Source organism: Ostrea edulis, chromosome 8 (assembly GCF_947568905.1).
Source record: "Ostrea edulis chromosome 8, xbOstEdul1.1, whole genome shotgun sequence".
Classification (NCBI taxonomy): domain Eukaryota; kingdom Metazoa; phylum Mollusca; class Bivalvia; order Ostreida; family Ostreidae; genus Ostrea; species Ostrea edulis.
The window spans coordinates 37,547,220-37,567,032 of record NC_079171.1 but is presented as its reverse complement, the minus strand read 5'-3'; the positions used below and the strand labels follow the sequence as shown (position 1 = coordinate 37,567,032).

Here is a 19,813-nt window from a genome sequence, read left to right as displayed (position 1 = left end):
GCTCTGTTAATTAGATATTTACATGTAATTTAGCAATATAAAAATGAGCGTTCTGTTAATTAGATATTTTACATGTAATTTAGCAATATAAAAATAAAAGTGAATGATGCTTCTAATGATATATTCCTCCTGTATGTCTAAGAAGCAAATTTCCTTCAAGTTTTGAGAATACATGAGGGTATGAACTGCAATGCTTCATGACATAAATGACTGAAATGAGCAAAAATTATTTCTTATAAATACTCTACTTTCACTTCTCTCAGAATTCCTAGCCATTATATTAAAGTTGACATACTTTAGATTCATACACGCATTGTTCGCAACCATGAGGCATTCATGAGGAAATGGCTATCAGTTTGTAAAAGATCAAACATTGGAAATGTACATATTTAGGGATATCTACAGTAGCATGACCAAATTCAAAACATTGTAAGCTGCATTTTGATTGGTTAATGTAGTGAGAACAGAAACATGGATTGTGGTATGAATTGTATAGGGACACAAAAACATAAATGTAAAATGCACACTTTGTGTGATGCATTTCAGGGAAAAGAGATGTAAAATATCAAGGAAATACGGAGAGCTGATTAGAATGAGAATACCTTATAGTCTTGATATAGATTCAGATTAAACATATTAGAGGGCATTCATTAAATCTCGTTTTATGTGTCATCTGTAAAAAACGCAAAGGCTACAACTCTCTACAAGTTAATAAACTATAAAACTTAATGCAATTAAAGTAACGGAGATTTCCTCACTGAATATTATATGTTTATATTTTTAACCAAAGAATATTTCTCCTTCGTTGGATACATATTTAGGCTAATTGTATACATGTACATATATATTTATAAAAGTTACAGGAAACACGCGTTTTGTTTTGAGTTCAGGTGGGCGTTTTCGGTACTACAGTCCCTGAAACGTTCTACTTTACCATTTTTCCATTCGCTCACCACTCGTTCAGCGTGCACTCTCCATTCAGTTTTGCGCTCACCGTTCACAAAGCGTTCAGCGTGCGCTCACCGTTCGTTCATTGTTCAGTCTTTTCATTGTCATTCGGAACACCAAAGTGTAAGGACCAATCTTGATAGCAAGGCAAAAATGAAAATTGAACGTGTGCGTAAGAATGGAAGGATACTTTCTTACTATATCAAAAATTTAATTTTGAAGTACAAAATGTCAGGATCATCCACTGTGAATGTCGAAAGGTTCATTTGAGCTTTTGTTAAAAACAATTCTATATGAGAGACGAATATAAGAGCTTGTTGTTATGAATTTAACCAAGTACAAAAAATAAGGCAGTTTCAGGTAATGAAAACCTCTTCCCCTGTGTTCACGATTTAGCAGTTACAAGTTCGGGCACAAATTATTATAATTACTTGGCATTGCTTGACAAGAGTTTTAAACAAGTCACCCCCCCCCCCCCCCCACTTTAAAAAATAAAAGCAAACAAACGATGCTACATAATGTACATTGTACCGTATGTACGCTTCAGAATGTCAAACTGATATAGCTATTTTTACGCCTATATTTATGAAAGACATTGTCAATTAATTGATATTTACTACTCTTGCCAAATTTGAAATCTTTGTAATATTTGTCCTTAATGCAAAGATGTAATTGTTTATCTGGTACGTTTCTGCATTAGCCTTTAAACATTCTACGGGTAGTTCAGTATAATAAACAGTTTTATCTACATCAAATATATACAAATATTACACGATCTAACTGCAATCTATGGTCACATCAATAATAAAAATAGAAAGTTTTGTACTGATTATTTCCTCGGGTCGATGTAGCTGCGACAAATGAATGAAACAAAATGTAAGTAGGGATATTTAATACTGTTAGGAGTGTTGTGGTGTTGACAAAGGGTATACTGTCCATATTGTTTGTTTACTGCATCTATCTTGACTCCTTTCGGGGGGTGTTTGTTAAGTACAGGTATCCCAAACTCGTAAAGTTTGAAGCCATACATGAACACCTGTGAATTCTGGATGTCACTACGCATATAGACTATAGTGTTTTCCTTTTCACATGCATTGTGTATATATTATACCCATGCATTAAATGTATCTGTACATGTAATGGTGTACACAATGTACATACGAAATTTGCTTTTGTTTGTGTATGACTGTTGCGTGTATTAATGTACAATTTGCGATAATTTCATGAAATATATACATGTATACTCGATACTTGTACAAAAATTTATGCATTGAATATATCCAGAACTGTAAAATATGCTGTATCACAATTCCGGTTTATTTAATTTTTTATTAATTGATGAAATATATATGTACATGTATTTTATTACTTGATTATGAAATAAGTAAAATCCCAGGAAAAAATCCGAAACATTTCGAGTAAATAGATAATTTTGCGCTCAGCGTTCGTTCACCGTTCACTTTGCGTTCTGCGTTCACTCACCATTCACCAAATTGCGTTCACCGTTCACTCTGCGTTCGTTCACCGTTCAAGTGGGAAAGAAGAACGTTTCAGGGACTGTATTGGTAGATCGATTGGCTATTTAAAAATTTTTACAGGTGAATAGGTTGAATCCGTGCTACGTGTGAGGTAGCCGCGTATATAAGGTAGAATTTCGGACATTTTCAAATCATTCAAAGTTCGCTGCTACTGTGCAACAGACTACACCCCCATCCCCCCAGTATTAATGCATATATTTACATACAGATTCTGTAACTTAAGAATTGTTGGTTTATATGAACTCAGATCTCTTCTCTTTTGTAGAATGGATATATGATTGAAGTCAAAATTAAAGATTTACTTTGTATATATACGTGCATTATTGATTAAAGTCTGTTGCACTTTTGCATGCGAGTTCATCTTATATGTACATGTACAAGTGTTTGTGTTTTATTTTATAAATGATTTATGTTCGTTCAAATAAGAAAACAAGAAACCATTAGAATTCACTTCCATCATGTTCACAGAGGCCCAATTTCCGTGGATTTCCCTCTCGTGCAAATTTCAAACCACAATGAAATACACAAAATATCTATTATTAAATGTTTCAACATGCAGAAACCCGATTCACGAAATTTCATTCTAGTAAGGAAAACTCCAAAATCTCAACCTTTCACGAAAATTGAGCCCAACGAATTTAACTGATTCCTAAGTAATCAATCACCAATCTTAATTAGTTTATCATTTGTTCACATATGGATCGAGCAGTGGTGGATCAAGATGGGGGATTGTGGGGGTTGAAACCTCTTTTGGATGGTAAATTTTAAGAAACATGATAATTTTTTTGCCATTTATGGTCTTCAACCCCCTTTTATGCACAGAAAACTGAAAAGGTACAAACTTAGGTCGCATCCCCCCTCCCCCTGAAATTTTTTTCTGCATCCGCCACTCAGTGAGAGTTGTCTATATATGTTATCAAAATAAAGATTTGTTCAAAATGCTTAACTGAAAAACAGTCTCATATATATAAATATATAACTTTAAAATTACTCTAATTTTCATTACCTTGAAATCTAAAATCATTAAAAATCATAGTCGTTGGTGGGAGGGGAAAAAATAATGTCAGCTTACCTACACTGAGGGGAAGTCGGAACTTTTAAGGACACATTCAGCGATATTGATCTTTTTGATAGGATGAAAATTCAGCCAAGCATGACGGGACAACAATACCAGTGTTGATACAGAATTGATACTTACATTCCCTGCAGATAGGGTCACCATCTGTCACCTGACCTGGTATTGACAGGCGAGGAAACAAACATGTCATGGTGTGTAAGTTATCAATATATGCTCATACAAGTTATAACTAAGTATACAAGTTATGATATATATAAATTAGTTATCACTGAAGTAAATTTTTCTTCTCTGCTGTTTTACAATTCGTATCCCTGATCAAATTAGTAATGAGTACTGTATGTTGCATGCACTCTTGGGACTGTCACTACTGATTTTAAACAGGGTCCCCATCCCCTTAGATTGGGAAATATTTATGGAAATTTAAATGGTGCAGATAGAGAATTTTTTAATTAATATTATGCATTACCCAGGTTTTCTGTCAGTTTAATAGTTTTATTTTTGAAGTTTTAAAAACTAAGATAGACTCTCACTCATTTCCATTCATTCATTAACAATCTCGGAGTTCCCTGAATCTGGGTTAGAATGTTAGAATAGGTCATTAGTACGCCTCTCTTGTCGTCAGAGGCGACTAAATAGGGCGGCCCTTTGGACGAGACTGCAAAAACCAAGGCCCTGTGTCAGAAGGGTGTGGCACGATAAAGATCCCTCCCTGCTCAAAGGCTGTAAGCACCACACATAGACCGAAATTTGCAGCCCTTCACTGGCAATGGTGACGTCTCCGTGAGTGAAAAATTCTCGAATGGGACATTTAACAATATTCAATCAACCCTAAAAGTACATGAAGTGTAGTTTAAAATATCTGTATTTTGACATTAGGTGATTATTTGAAAAACATATCAAAAAAATATTAAAATATATCTCTTACATATTGTCTAAAAATTGGGTCGACATTCTAGTCTATCGCTCGGGAATTGACAGAAAAGTTTTGCTTATTTACTAACTGGAGAATGGGGAGGGTCCGTTTATCAGACCTAGGGAGATCGATGGATAGAATTAAAGGGAGAAAAACTTCGGTGATAGCTCCTCAGATTAGCACAGAGGTTACAAGATTTTTGCTAGAGTTATCGTTTTTGAAATATCGCTAATGCGAGAATTGAGCACAATTTTCTATATTTACAACCACAATTTGGCATTTTCTTATCAAATTTGAACATATATAAACTAATATGCTTTAATTTATACGTTGGAAGGGGCATTTCAGTAGTTTTATGGGGACATTTCGGTAAATCACAGGCATTTCGGTAATTCGGGGTATACATAAATAAGGCTACTATACATTAGTTTATACTTTAAAATTTAGTGTGGCCAAACGGTGGAAGGATAAATTTAGCTGATGGACAGAATCCCTGACCTCTTACACGCCAGTGTTCCCAATAACAAAAATAAAACAACACACAAGGGACCACAGACAACCAAAATAACTGTGGACCGAATACGGGACTCGAAATTAACAAAATTATGCCCGTCAGTCAGTGACAGGTTAAAAGTCTGGCGGACTGACTGAGATTTGCACCAGTCAGTCCGATGGGACTGGTTAATTTCCTAAAACTTCCTCAGTGGTTAGAGCACCTGGCTACTGGTTAGAAGGCTTTATGAAGGAGTCCCTGTCCAGCCATAGAGTTTCTCCTTTCCTACATTACAATTTAAACAAGTAAGTGTCTTGAAGTATTCAACGGAGTTATCCAATCATTGAGTCTGGACTAAAAAGTATATTTTGGATTGTTTGTTGTTGATTTACATTGCCCTATAAAAAGCTCTTTCGACCTGCACTAGAAAGAGAACGGTTAGTTTTTCTTCTTGTGTGAAGACATTACAGGACTTGTTTGTTTACCTGTCGTATCCATCTGCTCTGCATTGTTTGTGGAAGAGAACAGGAAGAACGTCGTCAACCGAAACCGTTACTTGGCGTAAATTTTAAGTTTTCGTGGCGATTCCTGAGCCCGAGGTAGCAACAACGAGCCCGATTATAATTATGAGGTTTCGGAGTAAACAACTTAAATATTTTTTAAAAGACTAGAGTGTTACCATCTGCTATAAAAGTACACGTAATAAGAAATGTTTGATTAATTCTAAAATTTCTATCAAAAGTAATTTATATCATCGAGTTCATAGATATTTTCAGCATTAAGTAATGTTTGGGAATTGTATTGGTTGGTTTGCATTGCATTACATGATAGAACGATAAAAAATAATAATCAAGGAATAAATGGTTAGTTTAAGTAGTTGGTATAGTGATACAAGCTAAGTTATCCATTTTCAAATAAAATAAATTATTCGCCGCATAGTGTATATTTTAGACTATTTTCACACAAAGAATGGTGTTTATAAATAAAATATAAATAAATGCAATGTAGTTTGCATGATACTATCTAGTTTAAAATTATGTAAGTATTCTTCATTACAAAATAAGAATGCATGTCTTAATCTTGTTATAAGGGTAGGGGTTGCAGGCGAAATCCTTATTGCAAGAAAAGTATTTGATATACCAGCCTAGTGGTGTCTCCCCACTTAAAAAACTTAATGGAACGTTTAAGTAGAAAAATACTACTAAAGTGGTAAAGTAAAGAGACAATTTCACGATTTAATAGATCGGGTTTAATTATTTGGCAATTAAAGAAAACTTAACTTTCAAATTTTAACCCACACACCCCTTTTGTGAAATCAGTGTTATGCTAAGTGAACTTTTTTTTTTTACTTTTCAAAGGATATATAAAGGGGAGAAACACGAAATCACAAGCTGTTTATTAGTTAATAATTTCTCTGTTACCGATTAATTATCACTGTGTAATTATGATAATAGTTACAATGTAACCCGCTCGTTTCTTGCATGACTTCGTCTCGCGTGACAATTAATTATTAAAGTTTAACAGTTAGCCTGGATATCTCGAAAGAAACTTAAGTCGAAATTGGACTTAAAGGGACATTAGCTGTCATTTTATCACCAGCAATTCAATTAAATGAAAATTGTCCAATCTTATATATTTCAGTATAGCTGTGGTGCATATGATCAACTCCTCCAAGTCCAGCTATTGTCAAACAAAGCTCATCACAGAGGACATTAAATATACTTTTAGAGTTATTAGCAGGCTGGTGAATTATAATGCAGGGACTCCCTTACCACCAGCTACCAGTGACCAGACCCTTGCTGACGATTTTGTGCAGTTTTTCTACAGCAAAGTTGAAAAGATCAGACAGGGTCTCGATGCCTCAGATCTCCATGACAATACAGCTTCTCCAGACCTGGACAGATCAGTGCCAAATCTTGGTTCCTTTAAGATCCAGACACAGGAAAACGTGGACAAGGTCGTCAGGAGCTGTGCTAATAAGGCCTGCTCACTGGATGCCACCCCCACTGCGCTCTTGAAGAACAGCACTGTCCTCTCTGTGGTGCTACCGACCATTACTGAGCTGGTGAATACATCACTTTCAACCGGGGTCTTTCCAAATGAGCTGAAACGTGCACTTGTTACACCACGTCTGAAAAAGCCTGGATTTGATATGAGAACTTTTAGTAACTATAGACCAGTATCAAATATTCCATTCATCAGCAAGGTCATCGAGCGTGTTGTTGCACAGCAGCTTAATAGCCATCTCACCAGGAATGGTCTACATGATGATCTACAGTCAGCTTATAAGACCGGTACCAGCACTGAGACAGTCATCCTGCGAATAAAAACAGACGTAGAAGCAGTACTGGATGAAGGTGACGCTATGCTCCTGGTCCTTCTTGACCTAAGTGCGGCATTTAATTGATACCATCGATCATACTCTCTTGCTGGAGAGACTACATGAGGAAGCTGGATTGACGGACACAGCACTCCGTTGGGTACTGTCTTACTTAAGTGGCCGCATCCAAGCGGTGAAGATCAACACCAGTGTGTCCTCAGATGTACCACTGTCCACCGGAGTGCCTCAAGGGTCTGTTCCCGGCCCCCTTCTCTTCCTGGTGTACCTTCTCCCACTCAGAAGAGTTATCAACCAATATGCCACAAACCGTCATGGGTTCACAGATGACACTCAACTTTACAGCCGTTTGAGTGTAATAAACACTACCATGCGTACCTATCAAGTCAACATTATGGAGGAATGCATAGCAAGTGCCCGAACCTGGATGACTGTGAATAAACTTAAACTAAATAATGGAAAAACTGAGATAATGGTGGTTGCTAGTGCCCACAACCAGTGCCTTGTGAAGGATATCCGTCTGAAGATTGGTGAAGCAATATTGACACCTAAGTCTACTGTTAAAAACCTCGGTGCTATCCTGGACGCCACCTTATCAATGGAAATACAAGTCAGCTCCATTGTAAGGAAGATGTACTTCAACATCAGGAGAATATCCAAGGTGAAACACCATCTCACCCAGGGAGCGTGTGCGAAGGTCATCAATGCAACAGTCATATCCCACCTTGACTATCACAATGCCCTCCTGCTTGGCATGACCGATCGCCCCATGCACCGACTACAAGTGGCTCAGAACAAAGCTGCACGTTGTCTAACAAGAACATGCTACAGACAACATATTTCGCCGGTACCGCAACAACTACACTGGCTGCTGTAAAGCAACGCGTTGTATTTAAATTGCTGACAACCATACATAAGTCACTACACTCTTTCTCAGCACCAGTATACCTGAGAGAGCTATGTCCTGTTTACCAGCCACATAGGACATTGGGATCATCATCCGACCAATGGAAACTGGTAGTGAAGAAATCATCAAACAAATACGGTGCAAGAGTCATAAAAACACTAGGTGCACAATTGTGGAATAAACTGCCACTGGTACTTTGAGAGCTTGAGGCACATGGAGCATTCCGCAAGAACCTAAAAACACTTTTGTTCAAGCGGGAATATGAATGGCCTGTGAATGTAAAATTCAGTGTAACATCAAGGAATCCATGTGCAAGGTCTTGCAAACTGAATTTTTATCCAGCATACGAATACCTCTCATGTAGAAGCTTTTGAATAAATATAGAATGAAGCAACCCATGCCACTTAAGATAATAATCAATGAAATTTGTTGTTATTGCTATAAAGAGGTACATGTTATCAAAAAAAAAAAGGTTACAAAAAGAAATAAATATATGCTGTTAAATTGTTATAGTTTAATGAAATAGATATGCGCTCATTAATATTACGATATTCATAAAATAAAGGATTTTTTTTAGATGTTGAAGTTGGGTTTACACGCTATTAACTTTGAATTGCGTATAGTAAATACAATATGCTTCCCAAAAGACTTTAACGATGGACAATATCATTAGGGGTTTTCGTAAAAAGTCGACTAAAAGATATACAATTAAAATATCTAAAAAGTAAATTAGATGCACTGTACAAATAAAAGTAACCGTTTATTTAAATTCGAAATTTTAAATTAAAAAGACTTTAACTTCTTCCCAACTTCACTATTTCAGATGTTAGATACTGGTACATGTAGATAACAGCAAAGAATTGAGATGTATGAATGAATTTTGATATACCATTACACGATTTGAATAATTTCCTTTTTTAGAAAAACAAACATAAGATGATGATTGTGATACACAAGACCCTGCTCAAAATTAAAAAAAAAAAATAAGAAGAATCCCTGGGTCTAGATAAGCAAGAAAATTCTAGTAATAGAACTGGAAACGGATACATAGCTAAAATGTAAGAAGGGGGGGGGGGCGTACTGTCATTTAAGGGGAATTCTATACTGGGGCGGTTTTTCCTAGGGGGGAAATTGGGCCCGGGTTAATTCTTCCTAGAGGGAAATTCTATGCCAGGCCCAACTTTCCGGGGGGAATGTCTATCCCAGACCCGTTTTTTCGGGGGGGAAGTCTATGCGGGGGAAATTCTATGCTACAACACCGGGTTTCGCTAAGTAACGACTAAGTAACGACTAAGTAATGATTAAGTAATGACTAAGTAACGACTAAGTAATGACTAAGTAATGACTAAATACCACTTCTGTTATGAATGGACTCGATTTACGACGTATATGGTATTACACACGACTGTACAGTGGGGGTGTATTGTAAGAGCCAACACGAATCATATTGCATTCAATCTACACCATTCAAATGCTGCCAAATATTAAACAATGATCAAACGAACATATCTAAATTCAGTACAGAAATATTTCCTAGCTTTTATGTGTTAGTCTGCAGATGCCAAATACTTGAGGCACGTGTGATCTTTTTCATTTGAACTTCATTGTATAGCGAGTCATCTTACAGTACAATCTGTGATTAATTTGTAAAGCAATTCAAACATTTAAATGCACCATTGTAGGAGCAGAGCCGGCGCTTGTCAGATATACGTGTATGGTTCTTTACGGTAAATATACTCGAGATACGTGGATCTATTTAAGAGAAGGATTTTCTTTCTTGCAAATTCCTGTATTCTCGTGAAGAACTGATTTGCCAGATTGATAGAGAAGGGGTTGAAAGTATGGAATAGACCCTGGATGGACACAATTCGAGAACGGGATTTGAGAGAAGTGCGAAAGAAACCAGTGAAATGGGTATATCTCTGAATTTTTCTGTCACACATGGACACGAGAAGTGATCTGTGTATGTTTGTTGAGAATTTGAATAGTGTTAAATTCGAGAGAGAAAAAAGACAAGCGATCGGGAAGTTTTGGGAGTTTTTGAAGGTGATGATCACAAATTTATAAACATTGGTTCTATGTACGGTACAGTAACCGTCAAAGGTTGGGTATTTGGGGATACTAACTTATGTAGGTACTTGATTGTGTGGCTAGGTTTAGGTGACTACTTGATTGTGGAGCTAACTTTATGTGACTACTTGTTTGTGGTGCTAACTTTATATGGATGTCTGATTGTGGTGCTAACTTTATGTGGCTACTTGATTGTGGTGCTAACTTTAGGTGGCTACTTGATTGTGGTGCTAACTTTATGTGGCTACTTGATTGTGGTACTAACTTTATGTGGCTACTTGGCTGTGGAGACAACTTTATGTGGGTACTTGATTGTGGAGCTAACTTTATGTGGGTACTTGATTGTGGTGCTAATTTATGGTGACTACTTAATTGTGGTGCTAACTTTATGTGGCTACTTGATTGTGGAGCTATCGTTTAGTGGCTGCTTGATTATGGAGTTAACTTACAAGTTTATTGTTATTTCGGATTTCCAATATTTCGGCTTGAGCATCATTGAAGAAACATTATTTGTTGAAATGCGCATCTGGTGCATCAAAATTGGTACCGTATAAGTTTTACTCTAATTTGTAGTCGACAGGGGATGCTTACTCCTTCTAGGCATATTAACCACCTCTGGTATGTCCAGAAGTCCGGGTTTACCCTACTTTATGAGAGTCATGAGATTGATCACTGTTCGTTTTCTTCACCATTTCAAAATAGACATATAGGTATAATTATCATACAATACTGATAATTTAGAATTCATTTATAAATGAATGAGTTTTATCACATCACAACGACATGCAATTTTCTATTTAAGTTTTGAAATGGCACATGGATTTTCACATTGTTAAAAATGACTATTCTCTATTGATTGATTGATGTTTTCCGCCACACTCAACAATTTTTCAGTTATTTTGGTAGCGCCCAGTATTTTTTATTGGTGGAAGAGAGAACCCAGATATAATGTACCTGGGAAGAGACCAACGACCTTCCGAAAGTAAACTGGGAAACTTTCTCACTTAACGGTGCGAGCGGGATTCGAACCCGCGCCGACAGAGGTGAGAGGCCGTTTGATTTTGAGCACAATGCTCTAACCACTCGGCCACGGACGCCCTCTCATATTCTGTATTAAGGAACCATGGAAACCGTTTGCCTGCTTGAGATCCAGAAGCAAAGATTTTCTATGATACATTGGATTTTCAACATATGATCAACAAAGGTCCACCCTGGCTCGCAATACAGGGATCATAAATTTGACATTGTATGTTCATTATAATCATAGTTTGATGCCAAGCAATAAAACTATTTTCTATGGCATTTTCAATGCATGATGCGAAATAGCCCTACGTTGATACCTGAAACCTAGGGTCATAAATTTCACATTTTTTGGATAGGCTCATTCGTGCAAACGTTGTGTCTCCTTGGTGTCCTGAAGTAAAAGAGCATTGTCAAATATATCTCCAACTTGGTCCCACTCTGGGACATGGATCATGAATTTCACAATTTTGGTAGAGGCTTCATTGCTCATTTTAATAATGCCACCAGTTTGATGGCTTGATGTTCAGGAGTAAAGATGCGGTGGGTTTAGACCCTGACCCCAGGGTGACAGCACCATGAAATAGACCAATTATGTTTCCTTTTTCCCATAGATGCTATATACCAAAACTGGATAGAATTGGATCAACCGTTCAAGAGAAGAAGCTGAAAATATTGAAAAGCGTACGACCAAGGCACGATGAGAGACGGAAAAGTCAGGTGACATAACAATTTTCGTCTTCTAATGTTGAATGTTAACTGAATGCATATTTAGAAAAACGACTCATAGAGCTGTCTGCTAAACGTTTGCATCTCATGAACCCAGGAACAGACCTTAATGTAGGGCCAAGATGACAATTCTGTAAATGTACAATGTATATAATTGATGATATAGAATCTTCTCTGATACTTTTTCTGATGTTAAATGAAACCTGAATTCACAGACTGGGGATAAAACTGTGAACAATACATAAAGCTGTCAATACCCCTGGGACGGGATATCTTGGCCAAGTTTGGGAGTGGTTAAATATCCCAGATTTATGTAGCAATATTCCATCATCACCTACACATGGTGTTTATGTCTCTCAACTGATTCGGTACGCAAGAGCTTGTTCTACATATGATTAGTTTTTTTAAATCGAGGCAGTTTCAACTGTCCAGCATTTTGCAAATTATATGCTTGTTATAAGATCTAGTTTGCTTATACAACATTATTTCCATTGCGTCAAATGCTGTCTGACGTGTTTTATACCAATTGTTAGGCCGTTCTTTACATAATGATTTTGACCACGGATTACTCCCCTTACCTGATCAAGATATAGGGCTCACGGTGGGTGTGACCGGTCGAAAGGGGGATTTTTTACCTCTCCTAGGCACCTGATCCCACCTCTGGTATATCCAGGGGTCCGTCTTTGCCCAACTCAAGGCCAAGTGGTGGTGCTAATATATGCGCATTTGTTACATTTGTTTTCGCTGAAATCAATATATATATAAAGCATATTTCTGTCTACAAATGTTTTGAATTTGACATCTTCTGGGGAAAGTATGGCGTTGATGAAAATGATCTTATTGTAATTGATATCACCTGTGCTGAAAGCTTATGTGAATTTTTCTGATCACCTGTTGTTTGTTATCTGTCTATTTATCCTTCTGTCTGTCCATAACCCTTAGCATTTTCATCTTCACCAGAAACACTGGTTTAATGCGATCCAAACTTGACACAAAGAATCCTTAAATTAAGGGCTTCCACGTTTGTTTGCCCTTAATTACAAGTGGAGATAATTAACAATTTGTCAGAATGATGTGGAGTATATTATTTTAAAAAAGTTGGGCAAACAAGGACCCTGTGATATATCAGAGGTGGGTTCAGGTGCCTAGGACGAGTAAACATCCCCTGTCGACCGGACACACCCGTCGTGATAGTTTCATGCAAACATTGAGTAGTACAAAAAGTATAGTTCGGCATATATGTGACAAGATACCAGACATTCTACATGGACAGACGTGTGATTGGCCACATAATAACAAAATTCATTGTTCTTTGTAGTAGTTATGAGATTGATGACTGTTTGTTATCTGCACTTGTTAATTAAATATCACTTATATTGTAAAGATTGCCATCACATAGTCACAATATAAATACCGCCGTTACATTGTAAATATCCCTCACTTCCCAGTAAATATACATCCGAACAACAGTCATCTTGTAAATATGCATCAGAACAACAATTATCTTGTAAATGAAGATAACGAACAGTGACCAATCTCATAACGTCTATAAGTAATACAAAATAGAGAATTGGGTAAACATGGATCCTTGGATATAACGGAGGTGGGATCAGGTGCCTAGAAGGAGTAAGCATCCATTATCGACCAATCACTCCCTCCATGAGTCCTATATATTGATCAGGTAAACGGAGTTATCCGTAGTCAAAGTCAGTGTGCGAAGAGCGGCCTAACAATTGGCGTGAAACAGATAGCATTTGACCCAATGATAGGTTGTACTAATTTGTTAAACACCACTCTGATTCCACGCACAAGTACTCTGAAGTTGAAATAAAAAATATACTGAAGTTCTTCATTGACAATATCTTCGTGGTCTTTGGTGATCAGGTCTTTCAACAGTCTGTTGGAATTTCCATGGGCGCGAATTGTGCTCTTTTGGTAGCTGACCTGTTTATATTCCTATAAAGCAGAATGTATTAAAAAACGTATACATGAGAAGAAATCTCTTGCTGTGGCCTTCAATTCGACAATTATATGTAAAACTTATACGATACCAATTTTGATGCATCAGATGCGCATTTCGACAAATAATGTCTCTTCAGTGATGCTCAACTGAAATGTTTGAAATCCGAAATAACAATAAAATTTGAGAGCTATTTTGGGGGAAAACAGAGTGCCAAAAAAGTGGAGTCAAATTCGCCTAAGGATAAGAGCTATGTGTGAGGGAGATAATCCTTAATTTTGAAATGAATTTTTAAATTTTATAACAGCAATTAGATATGCATCTGTATTTTCAAGCTAGTAACGAAGTACTTAGCTAGTGGGTTGTAGAGACAAATATATTGACGATGTATTATCTATTAACAGTAATCATTTTCATTCATTTGTCGATGCAATATATCCCAGTGAACTCGAAATAAAAGACACCACAGAGTCGTCCACTTCTGTTTCATACTTAGATATCTTGTTGAAAGTAGATATTAACGGCAAACTAACAACTCAACTATATGACAAACTGGATGATTTCAACTTCTCCATCGCCAACTTTCCATATTCATGCAGAAATATTGCTTTATCACCTGCATATGGTGTTTACATCTCTCAACTGATTCGATACGCAAGAGCTTGTTTTGCGTATGGTCAGTTTTTAAATCGAAGCAGGCTACTGACAAACAAGTTGATGGTGCAGGGATTCCAACAGTCTTGTTTAGAGGCAGCATTTCGTAAATTATATGGTCGTTATAACGATCTAGTTTGCCAATTCAACCTATCATTGGGTCTAATGTTGTCTGACGTGTTTCATGCCGATTGATAAACCGTTCTTGGCACACTGATTTTGACTACGGATAACCCCGTTTACCTGATCAAGATATGGGGTTCACGGCGGGAGTGACCGGTCGACAGGGGATGCTTACTCCTCCTAGGCACCTGATCACACCTCTGGTATATCCAGGGTCCGTGTTTGCCCAACTCTCTATTTAGTATTGCTTATATGAGTTATGAGATTGATCATAATGCTGACTTTAAGCGCGAATGTTGAAAGCCCTGCACCATCGACTTATTTGTGAGTAACCTCCTTCGATTTCAAAACTGATCATAAGCAGAACAAGCTCTTTTGTATCGAATAATTCGAGATATATAGAAACACCATATGTAGGTGATAATGGAATTTTGCTGCATACATATGGGAAGTTGACGACGGAGAAGCTGAAATCACACGTCGATATGTCTAAATGTCGCATCCACACAATAGTTACGTTTTAAATATCACACACATACAAATACTTTACATTGATTTTAAAGGGAAATTTGCTTGGACCACGTATATAACATTAATATATGATTTCGCGAATGATAATGTTCTCGTTTACAGTTAAATTCAGAGCTCGTTAAATGTTAGATATTGCTTTTAAAGTGCTTTACCCCTAATCATTTTTTTTTTGCCAGACTATATTCCTAAACACCTATAGATGCACCTTATTTCATCATGGATACGGTAGGATTTAGCTCACAATGTAAAGCACGACAATGTTCGCAATGTCAGGGGGATACGGAATTCTACTGCCACACGTGTAAACACGATCTGTGCCAAACGTGTAGAGAGAAACATGTAACAGAAAATAGCACCCAATACCATAACACAGTATTCTATTTGACTCGCCATTGCGAGAGGAGTTTCACTTCACAATGCAAGGTGCGAATGTGTTCTCGATGCCAAGGGGATTCGGAATTCTACTGCAACACATGTAGACAGAACCTGTGTCTACAGTGTAAGGAGATTCATGTTGTCCATCTAGATTCAATACACCACGAGGTCGTGATTTACCGTGAGAAGTTCAAATACACGTTTAAACAAGAAACCTGTGTGAGGCATCCTAGTATGATATATGAGATGTTCTGCCGGTCGTGCAAGCTTCCTGTCTGTTTGCAATGCTCCGACCACAGAGGACATACAATGATGGATCTTAAAACAGCATACATAACACGCCGTCAGCAACACAGGGCAACCATTCATAAAATCAGGAGTGAAATTATCTATAACTGCATTATCCTCAAGACAGAAATCGAAACAGATTTTAAAAAGTGTCATACAGACTTCTTAGAAATTCGAAAAAAGATGTCAACAAAATCTCAGAGAATAAAGCGCCAGATGAATCGGATCTTTAAAAATGTGAACACCATCGATGTCTATGAACATAGGTTAGAACAATCAGCAAGCACATCGGTTGAGTTGATTTCATTCCTAAAGAAAATCTGTATTTCGAAGTTGCTTTGGATCCATCTTTCCTCCTTGACGAAGGAAATCCAGAAGGAGAATGTGATTGAATCATTAACAAATGTGCAGGTGACAGAGAGAGGAAGAAGGATGGTACGAACTGAGTCTCTTCTGAGAGAGTTGTCTATAGCTTTCCCAGTGAAAGATGTTAGTTATGTGGCTCACATTTCCCTTGTATCAACAAACAGGATTTGGATAAGTGATTTTTATACCAAGTTTATCCTAACAGATACAAGAGGTACCACTTTAGATCGTTTGAGAGATACAGATCACTCAATAATCTATGGATTTCACACAGTTAGCACTGCTGGTGAACTTATCTACATAGACAGTGATCGCAACATAGGCAAACTCTCTAGAGTCCAGAATGTCAAGTCCTTACTGATAAAGAACGAACAACCATGGACACCACATTGTGTTTTCTGCTCCCCCTCCACTGGAGATATACTGATTGGGATGAATAAATTGGATCATTCGCATAAAGATGCCAAAGTAAATAGGTACAACAACAAAGGACACCACGTCCAGACAACGGAAAAGAACAAGACTGGAGAGAGAATATATGGTTTTCCCATCTACATCACAGAGAGTAGAGATAAAGATCTCATCGTGTCGGACTGGGAACGAGGAGTGGTGGTGACAGATCGCAAAGAGAATCATAGGTTTACCTACACAGGTCCTCCATCAGGTGATCAGCGACTGGATCCACGTGGGGTCTGCGTAGACGCACTGTCACACATCTTGGTGTGTGATGTTAACACAGACACAATACAAATGATTGATAAAAACGGTCAATTCCTTTCATTGTTTCTGACAAAACAACATGGAATATATGGACCTTACGGTCTTTTCTATGATGTCAAAGATCATAGTCTTTGGGTCGGATCAGGGTATGATAATACAGTGTCTGTATATAGGTACATTTCACGGGGACAAACAGACAGGTAATGATTATTCATTTATACAAACACATTGTCAGAATCGATATACATGTATACGGATATATACGGATAAATCCGTTTACCTGATCCAAGTCATAGGACTCAGGGCGGGTGCGACCGGTCGACAGGGGTGCTTACTCCTCCTAGGCACCTGATCCCACCTCTGGTGTGTCTGACCAACTATTTAAGTTTGTATTGCTTATAGGAGTTTTGAGATTGATTACTGTTTGTTATCTTCACCTTTCATAGAGGTGACAAACACCTATACATTATCTTTTAGCCCAATACTATCGCATGATGTATAAATAGTATTGGGGTCGTAAAATTCAGCCTTTAGAATTGAAATGGATAAAGTAAAACTGTTCGTTATCTTCACCTTTCTTAGTAATTATTACCCAATCATTTGTCATACGAGTTTTTGTTTTATCATATTTCAGATAATGCAAACAGGGAAAATTATACCACAAAGGTGAATTCAGGGGAGAGAAGCTAGGAATACCACGGAGAACATTTGTCACTGGAGGATACCGTTTGAGAAGATTTACGCTTTCTATACTCTTCTACAGTTGTGCTGTTGCTTGGTTTGGGTCTAATTTTGAGAGGATTTTTCTCTCAAAATTTTCTCCATAAATCTCGATGTGGTTCGACAGTTTTAACAGCGTACTTGTTGGTTTGCGTGTATTTTAATATGTTGTTTTGCGTGTCATTTGAAATTTTTGAAAATTATATTTACAATCCTGATGTTTTTATCAATTATAATGATGGATATCTCCTCATGATTGCTATGTAGCTGTACACAACGTGCGTCTGACTCTTGGTAAATATAGTGCGTCTCATTTAAATGCCGACGGAAATCAAAATACAATTCAAACTTGAAAAGTAAAGGTATGAACTGCAAAGCTTCACGTGATACTGGTGTGAGGCCTCGCAACCCATGTCCTCATGTACTTTTGCAAATGAAACATCTATACTTATAAATTACCAATTTTTACCAATAAATTCCGAAACGCTTGCTCCAGAGTTACCGCTTGCACGTTTAATGTTGTTTCATATGTGAGGTGAAGTCCGTAAGCTATGATATAATCTTCCTTGATTAGTAAATATCGTAAAATTAATTAAAATCTTACTTTCGTTTTCGATGAACTACCCTGAAATAGCCAAAATGAAAGTAAAGTGGCGGATCCAAGCCAGTTCTTTCTTCTTTTGAAAGACAACTTAAGATATAACACGATCTGAAGTTAATCCGTTGTTTATCGATGCTTGATTTTGATCTAACAGAAGAAATAAGTTTTGATAGTTGTTGAATAAATAAAATATGTCTGTTCGTTTCTTCAATCCGTGATTTTTGTCATGAATCAGTCTTATGAAAATTTCCAGAATAAAGCGAGACAGCACCATTCAACCAGTCACACATTTTCGGACCTTTACAACAGACCGAGAAGTTGTAATTGGTTTACAACATAATCACCTTAAGATTGTGTTCAGTGTTAGTTATACTTATTGGCTAGGTCCATATCTATAAATTTATAAATATTTATGATTATTTTACTGATATATACCTCATTGAGTGAGGTTCAGCAAATTCTGAAATCAAAATTAGTATCATTAGCTTTTAAATCAATATTTTTAATATTGTTTTATAAAAAAAAAATACCCAAAAGTAAGTTCTAAACATGATATTTCTAAATAAATTTCTCTCTCATGGAGATATTTTAGTGCAAGTCTTTGATCATAAACTGCAAACTTCTCATGCCCGCGATTGAAGCATGCTATTTTTGTCCTGTATGAAAATCTCTTATTCTATCTTTAAACTTCGTAATAACATTTCAATTAAAAATGACTGATACTACATTTATCCTCCATTACTTTTGCAGATAGTTTAACCAAAGACACAATAGGACGGTGCGTAGTCTTTATTATGTACTTCATGTGTGGTAAAAGACTGAAACAAGCAAAAGGAGTAATAAACATACTGTTAAATTACAAATGAATAAATAAATAATCAAAAATAAACTTAAGAAATGTTACAAAAAGAAAATAGTCAAAATTTGGATTTAATTTTATCACAAACTTGTTTCCGTAGAAAAATTTGTTAAGTGCGTACATTTATGTGAAAGATGCATATGACACTAACGGCGTTCCATAGAAAATATTCAGATGTATGCCACTTCTAAATATAATATACAAGAATAGCTAACAAACCAAAATAAAGTAAATATGTATTCAAAGGCTAAGAGAATCATGATAATGAACTGCAAAAGACTACTTACAGTGTGTGCTATCTCTAAGTAGAAAATGAATGATTGGAACAATCGACCGATGCGTGAAACACACTCACAGGTAAACAGGAAGTACGTGCTCGAATTAAGTATGGTAACTCTAAACGGGTTTGAAGTCTAAGTCGTAAAGAAAGATAATTCAATATAAAAAAGAGGAAATATTTTAACAAATAACGATAACTCTTCACACTCCCCGTCTGATATCGGGAGATATCACTATATGTCTCTTGTAAAGAATTTCAATAATTCAAATGAAATACATATGCAAATCAAAATGTCATGATGT

General features: G+C 36.7%; 3 protein-coding genes across 6 annotated transcripts in view; 2 read left to right on the top strand and 1 right to left on the bottom strand.

Annotated features, from left to right (window-relative positions):
• LOC125661916 (endothelin-converting enzyme 1-like) overlaps positions 1 to 5,580 on the bottom strand; it is a 42,343-nt gene extending 36,763 nt beyond the window's left edge. Inside the window, 1 exon segment of the mRNA XM_056146028.1 lies at positions 5,456 to 5,580. Within this exon segment, the coding sequence (XP_056002003.1) occupies positions 5,456 to 5,468 (13 nt within the window). The 5' untranslated portion in view covers positions 5,469 to 5,580.
• Positions 3,568 to 8,797, top strand: LOC130049040 (uncharacterized). The gene is made up of 2 exons (XM_056146022.1): positions 3,568 to 3,759; positions 6,612 to 8,797. The coding sequence occupies exon 2, from the start codon at positions 6,628 to 6,630 to the stop codon at positions 7,375 to 7,377; it is 750 nt and encodes a 249-aa protein (XP_056001997.1). The 5' UTR covers positions 3,568 to 3,759; positions 6,612 to 6,627; the 3' UTR covers positions 7,378 to 8,797.
• A 1,135-nt stretch (positions 8,798 to 9,932) lies between these two features.
• LOC125662743 (uncharacterized) lies at positions 9,933 to 18,572 on the top strand. Of its 4 annotated transcripts, none has more exons than XM_056146017.1 (4): positions 9,940 to 10,129; positions 11,920 to 12,025; positions 15,479 to 17,251; positions 17,686 to 18,572. In XM_056146017.1, the coding sequence occupies exons 3-4, from the start codon at positions 15,519 to 15,521 to the stop codon at positions 17,687 to 17,689; spliced, it is 1,737 nt and encodes a 578-aa protein (XP_056001992.1). In that variant the 5' UTR covers positions 9,940 to 10,129; positions 11,920 to 12,025; positions 15,479 to 15,518; the 3' UTR covers positions 17,690 to 18,572. The 4 variants fall into 4 exon arrangements, 2 of the variants coding, with proteins under 2 accessions (XP_056001992.1, XP_056001993.1); XM_056146018.1 differs by having other exon boundaries at positions 9,950 to 10,261; XR_007365504.2 differs by lacking the exon at positions 15,479 to 17,251 and having other exon boundaries at positions 9,933 to 10,129.
• Positions 18,573 to 19,813: the final 1,241 nt, after the last annotated feature.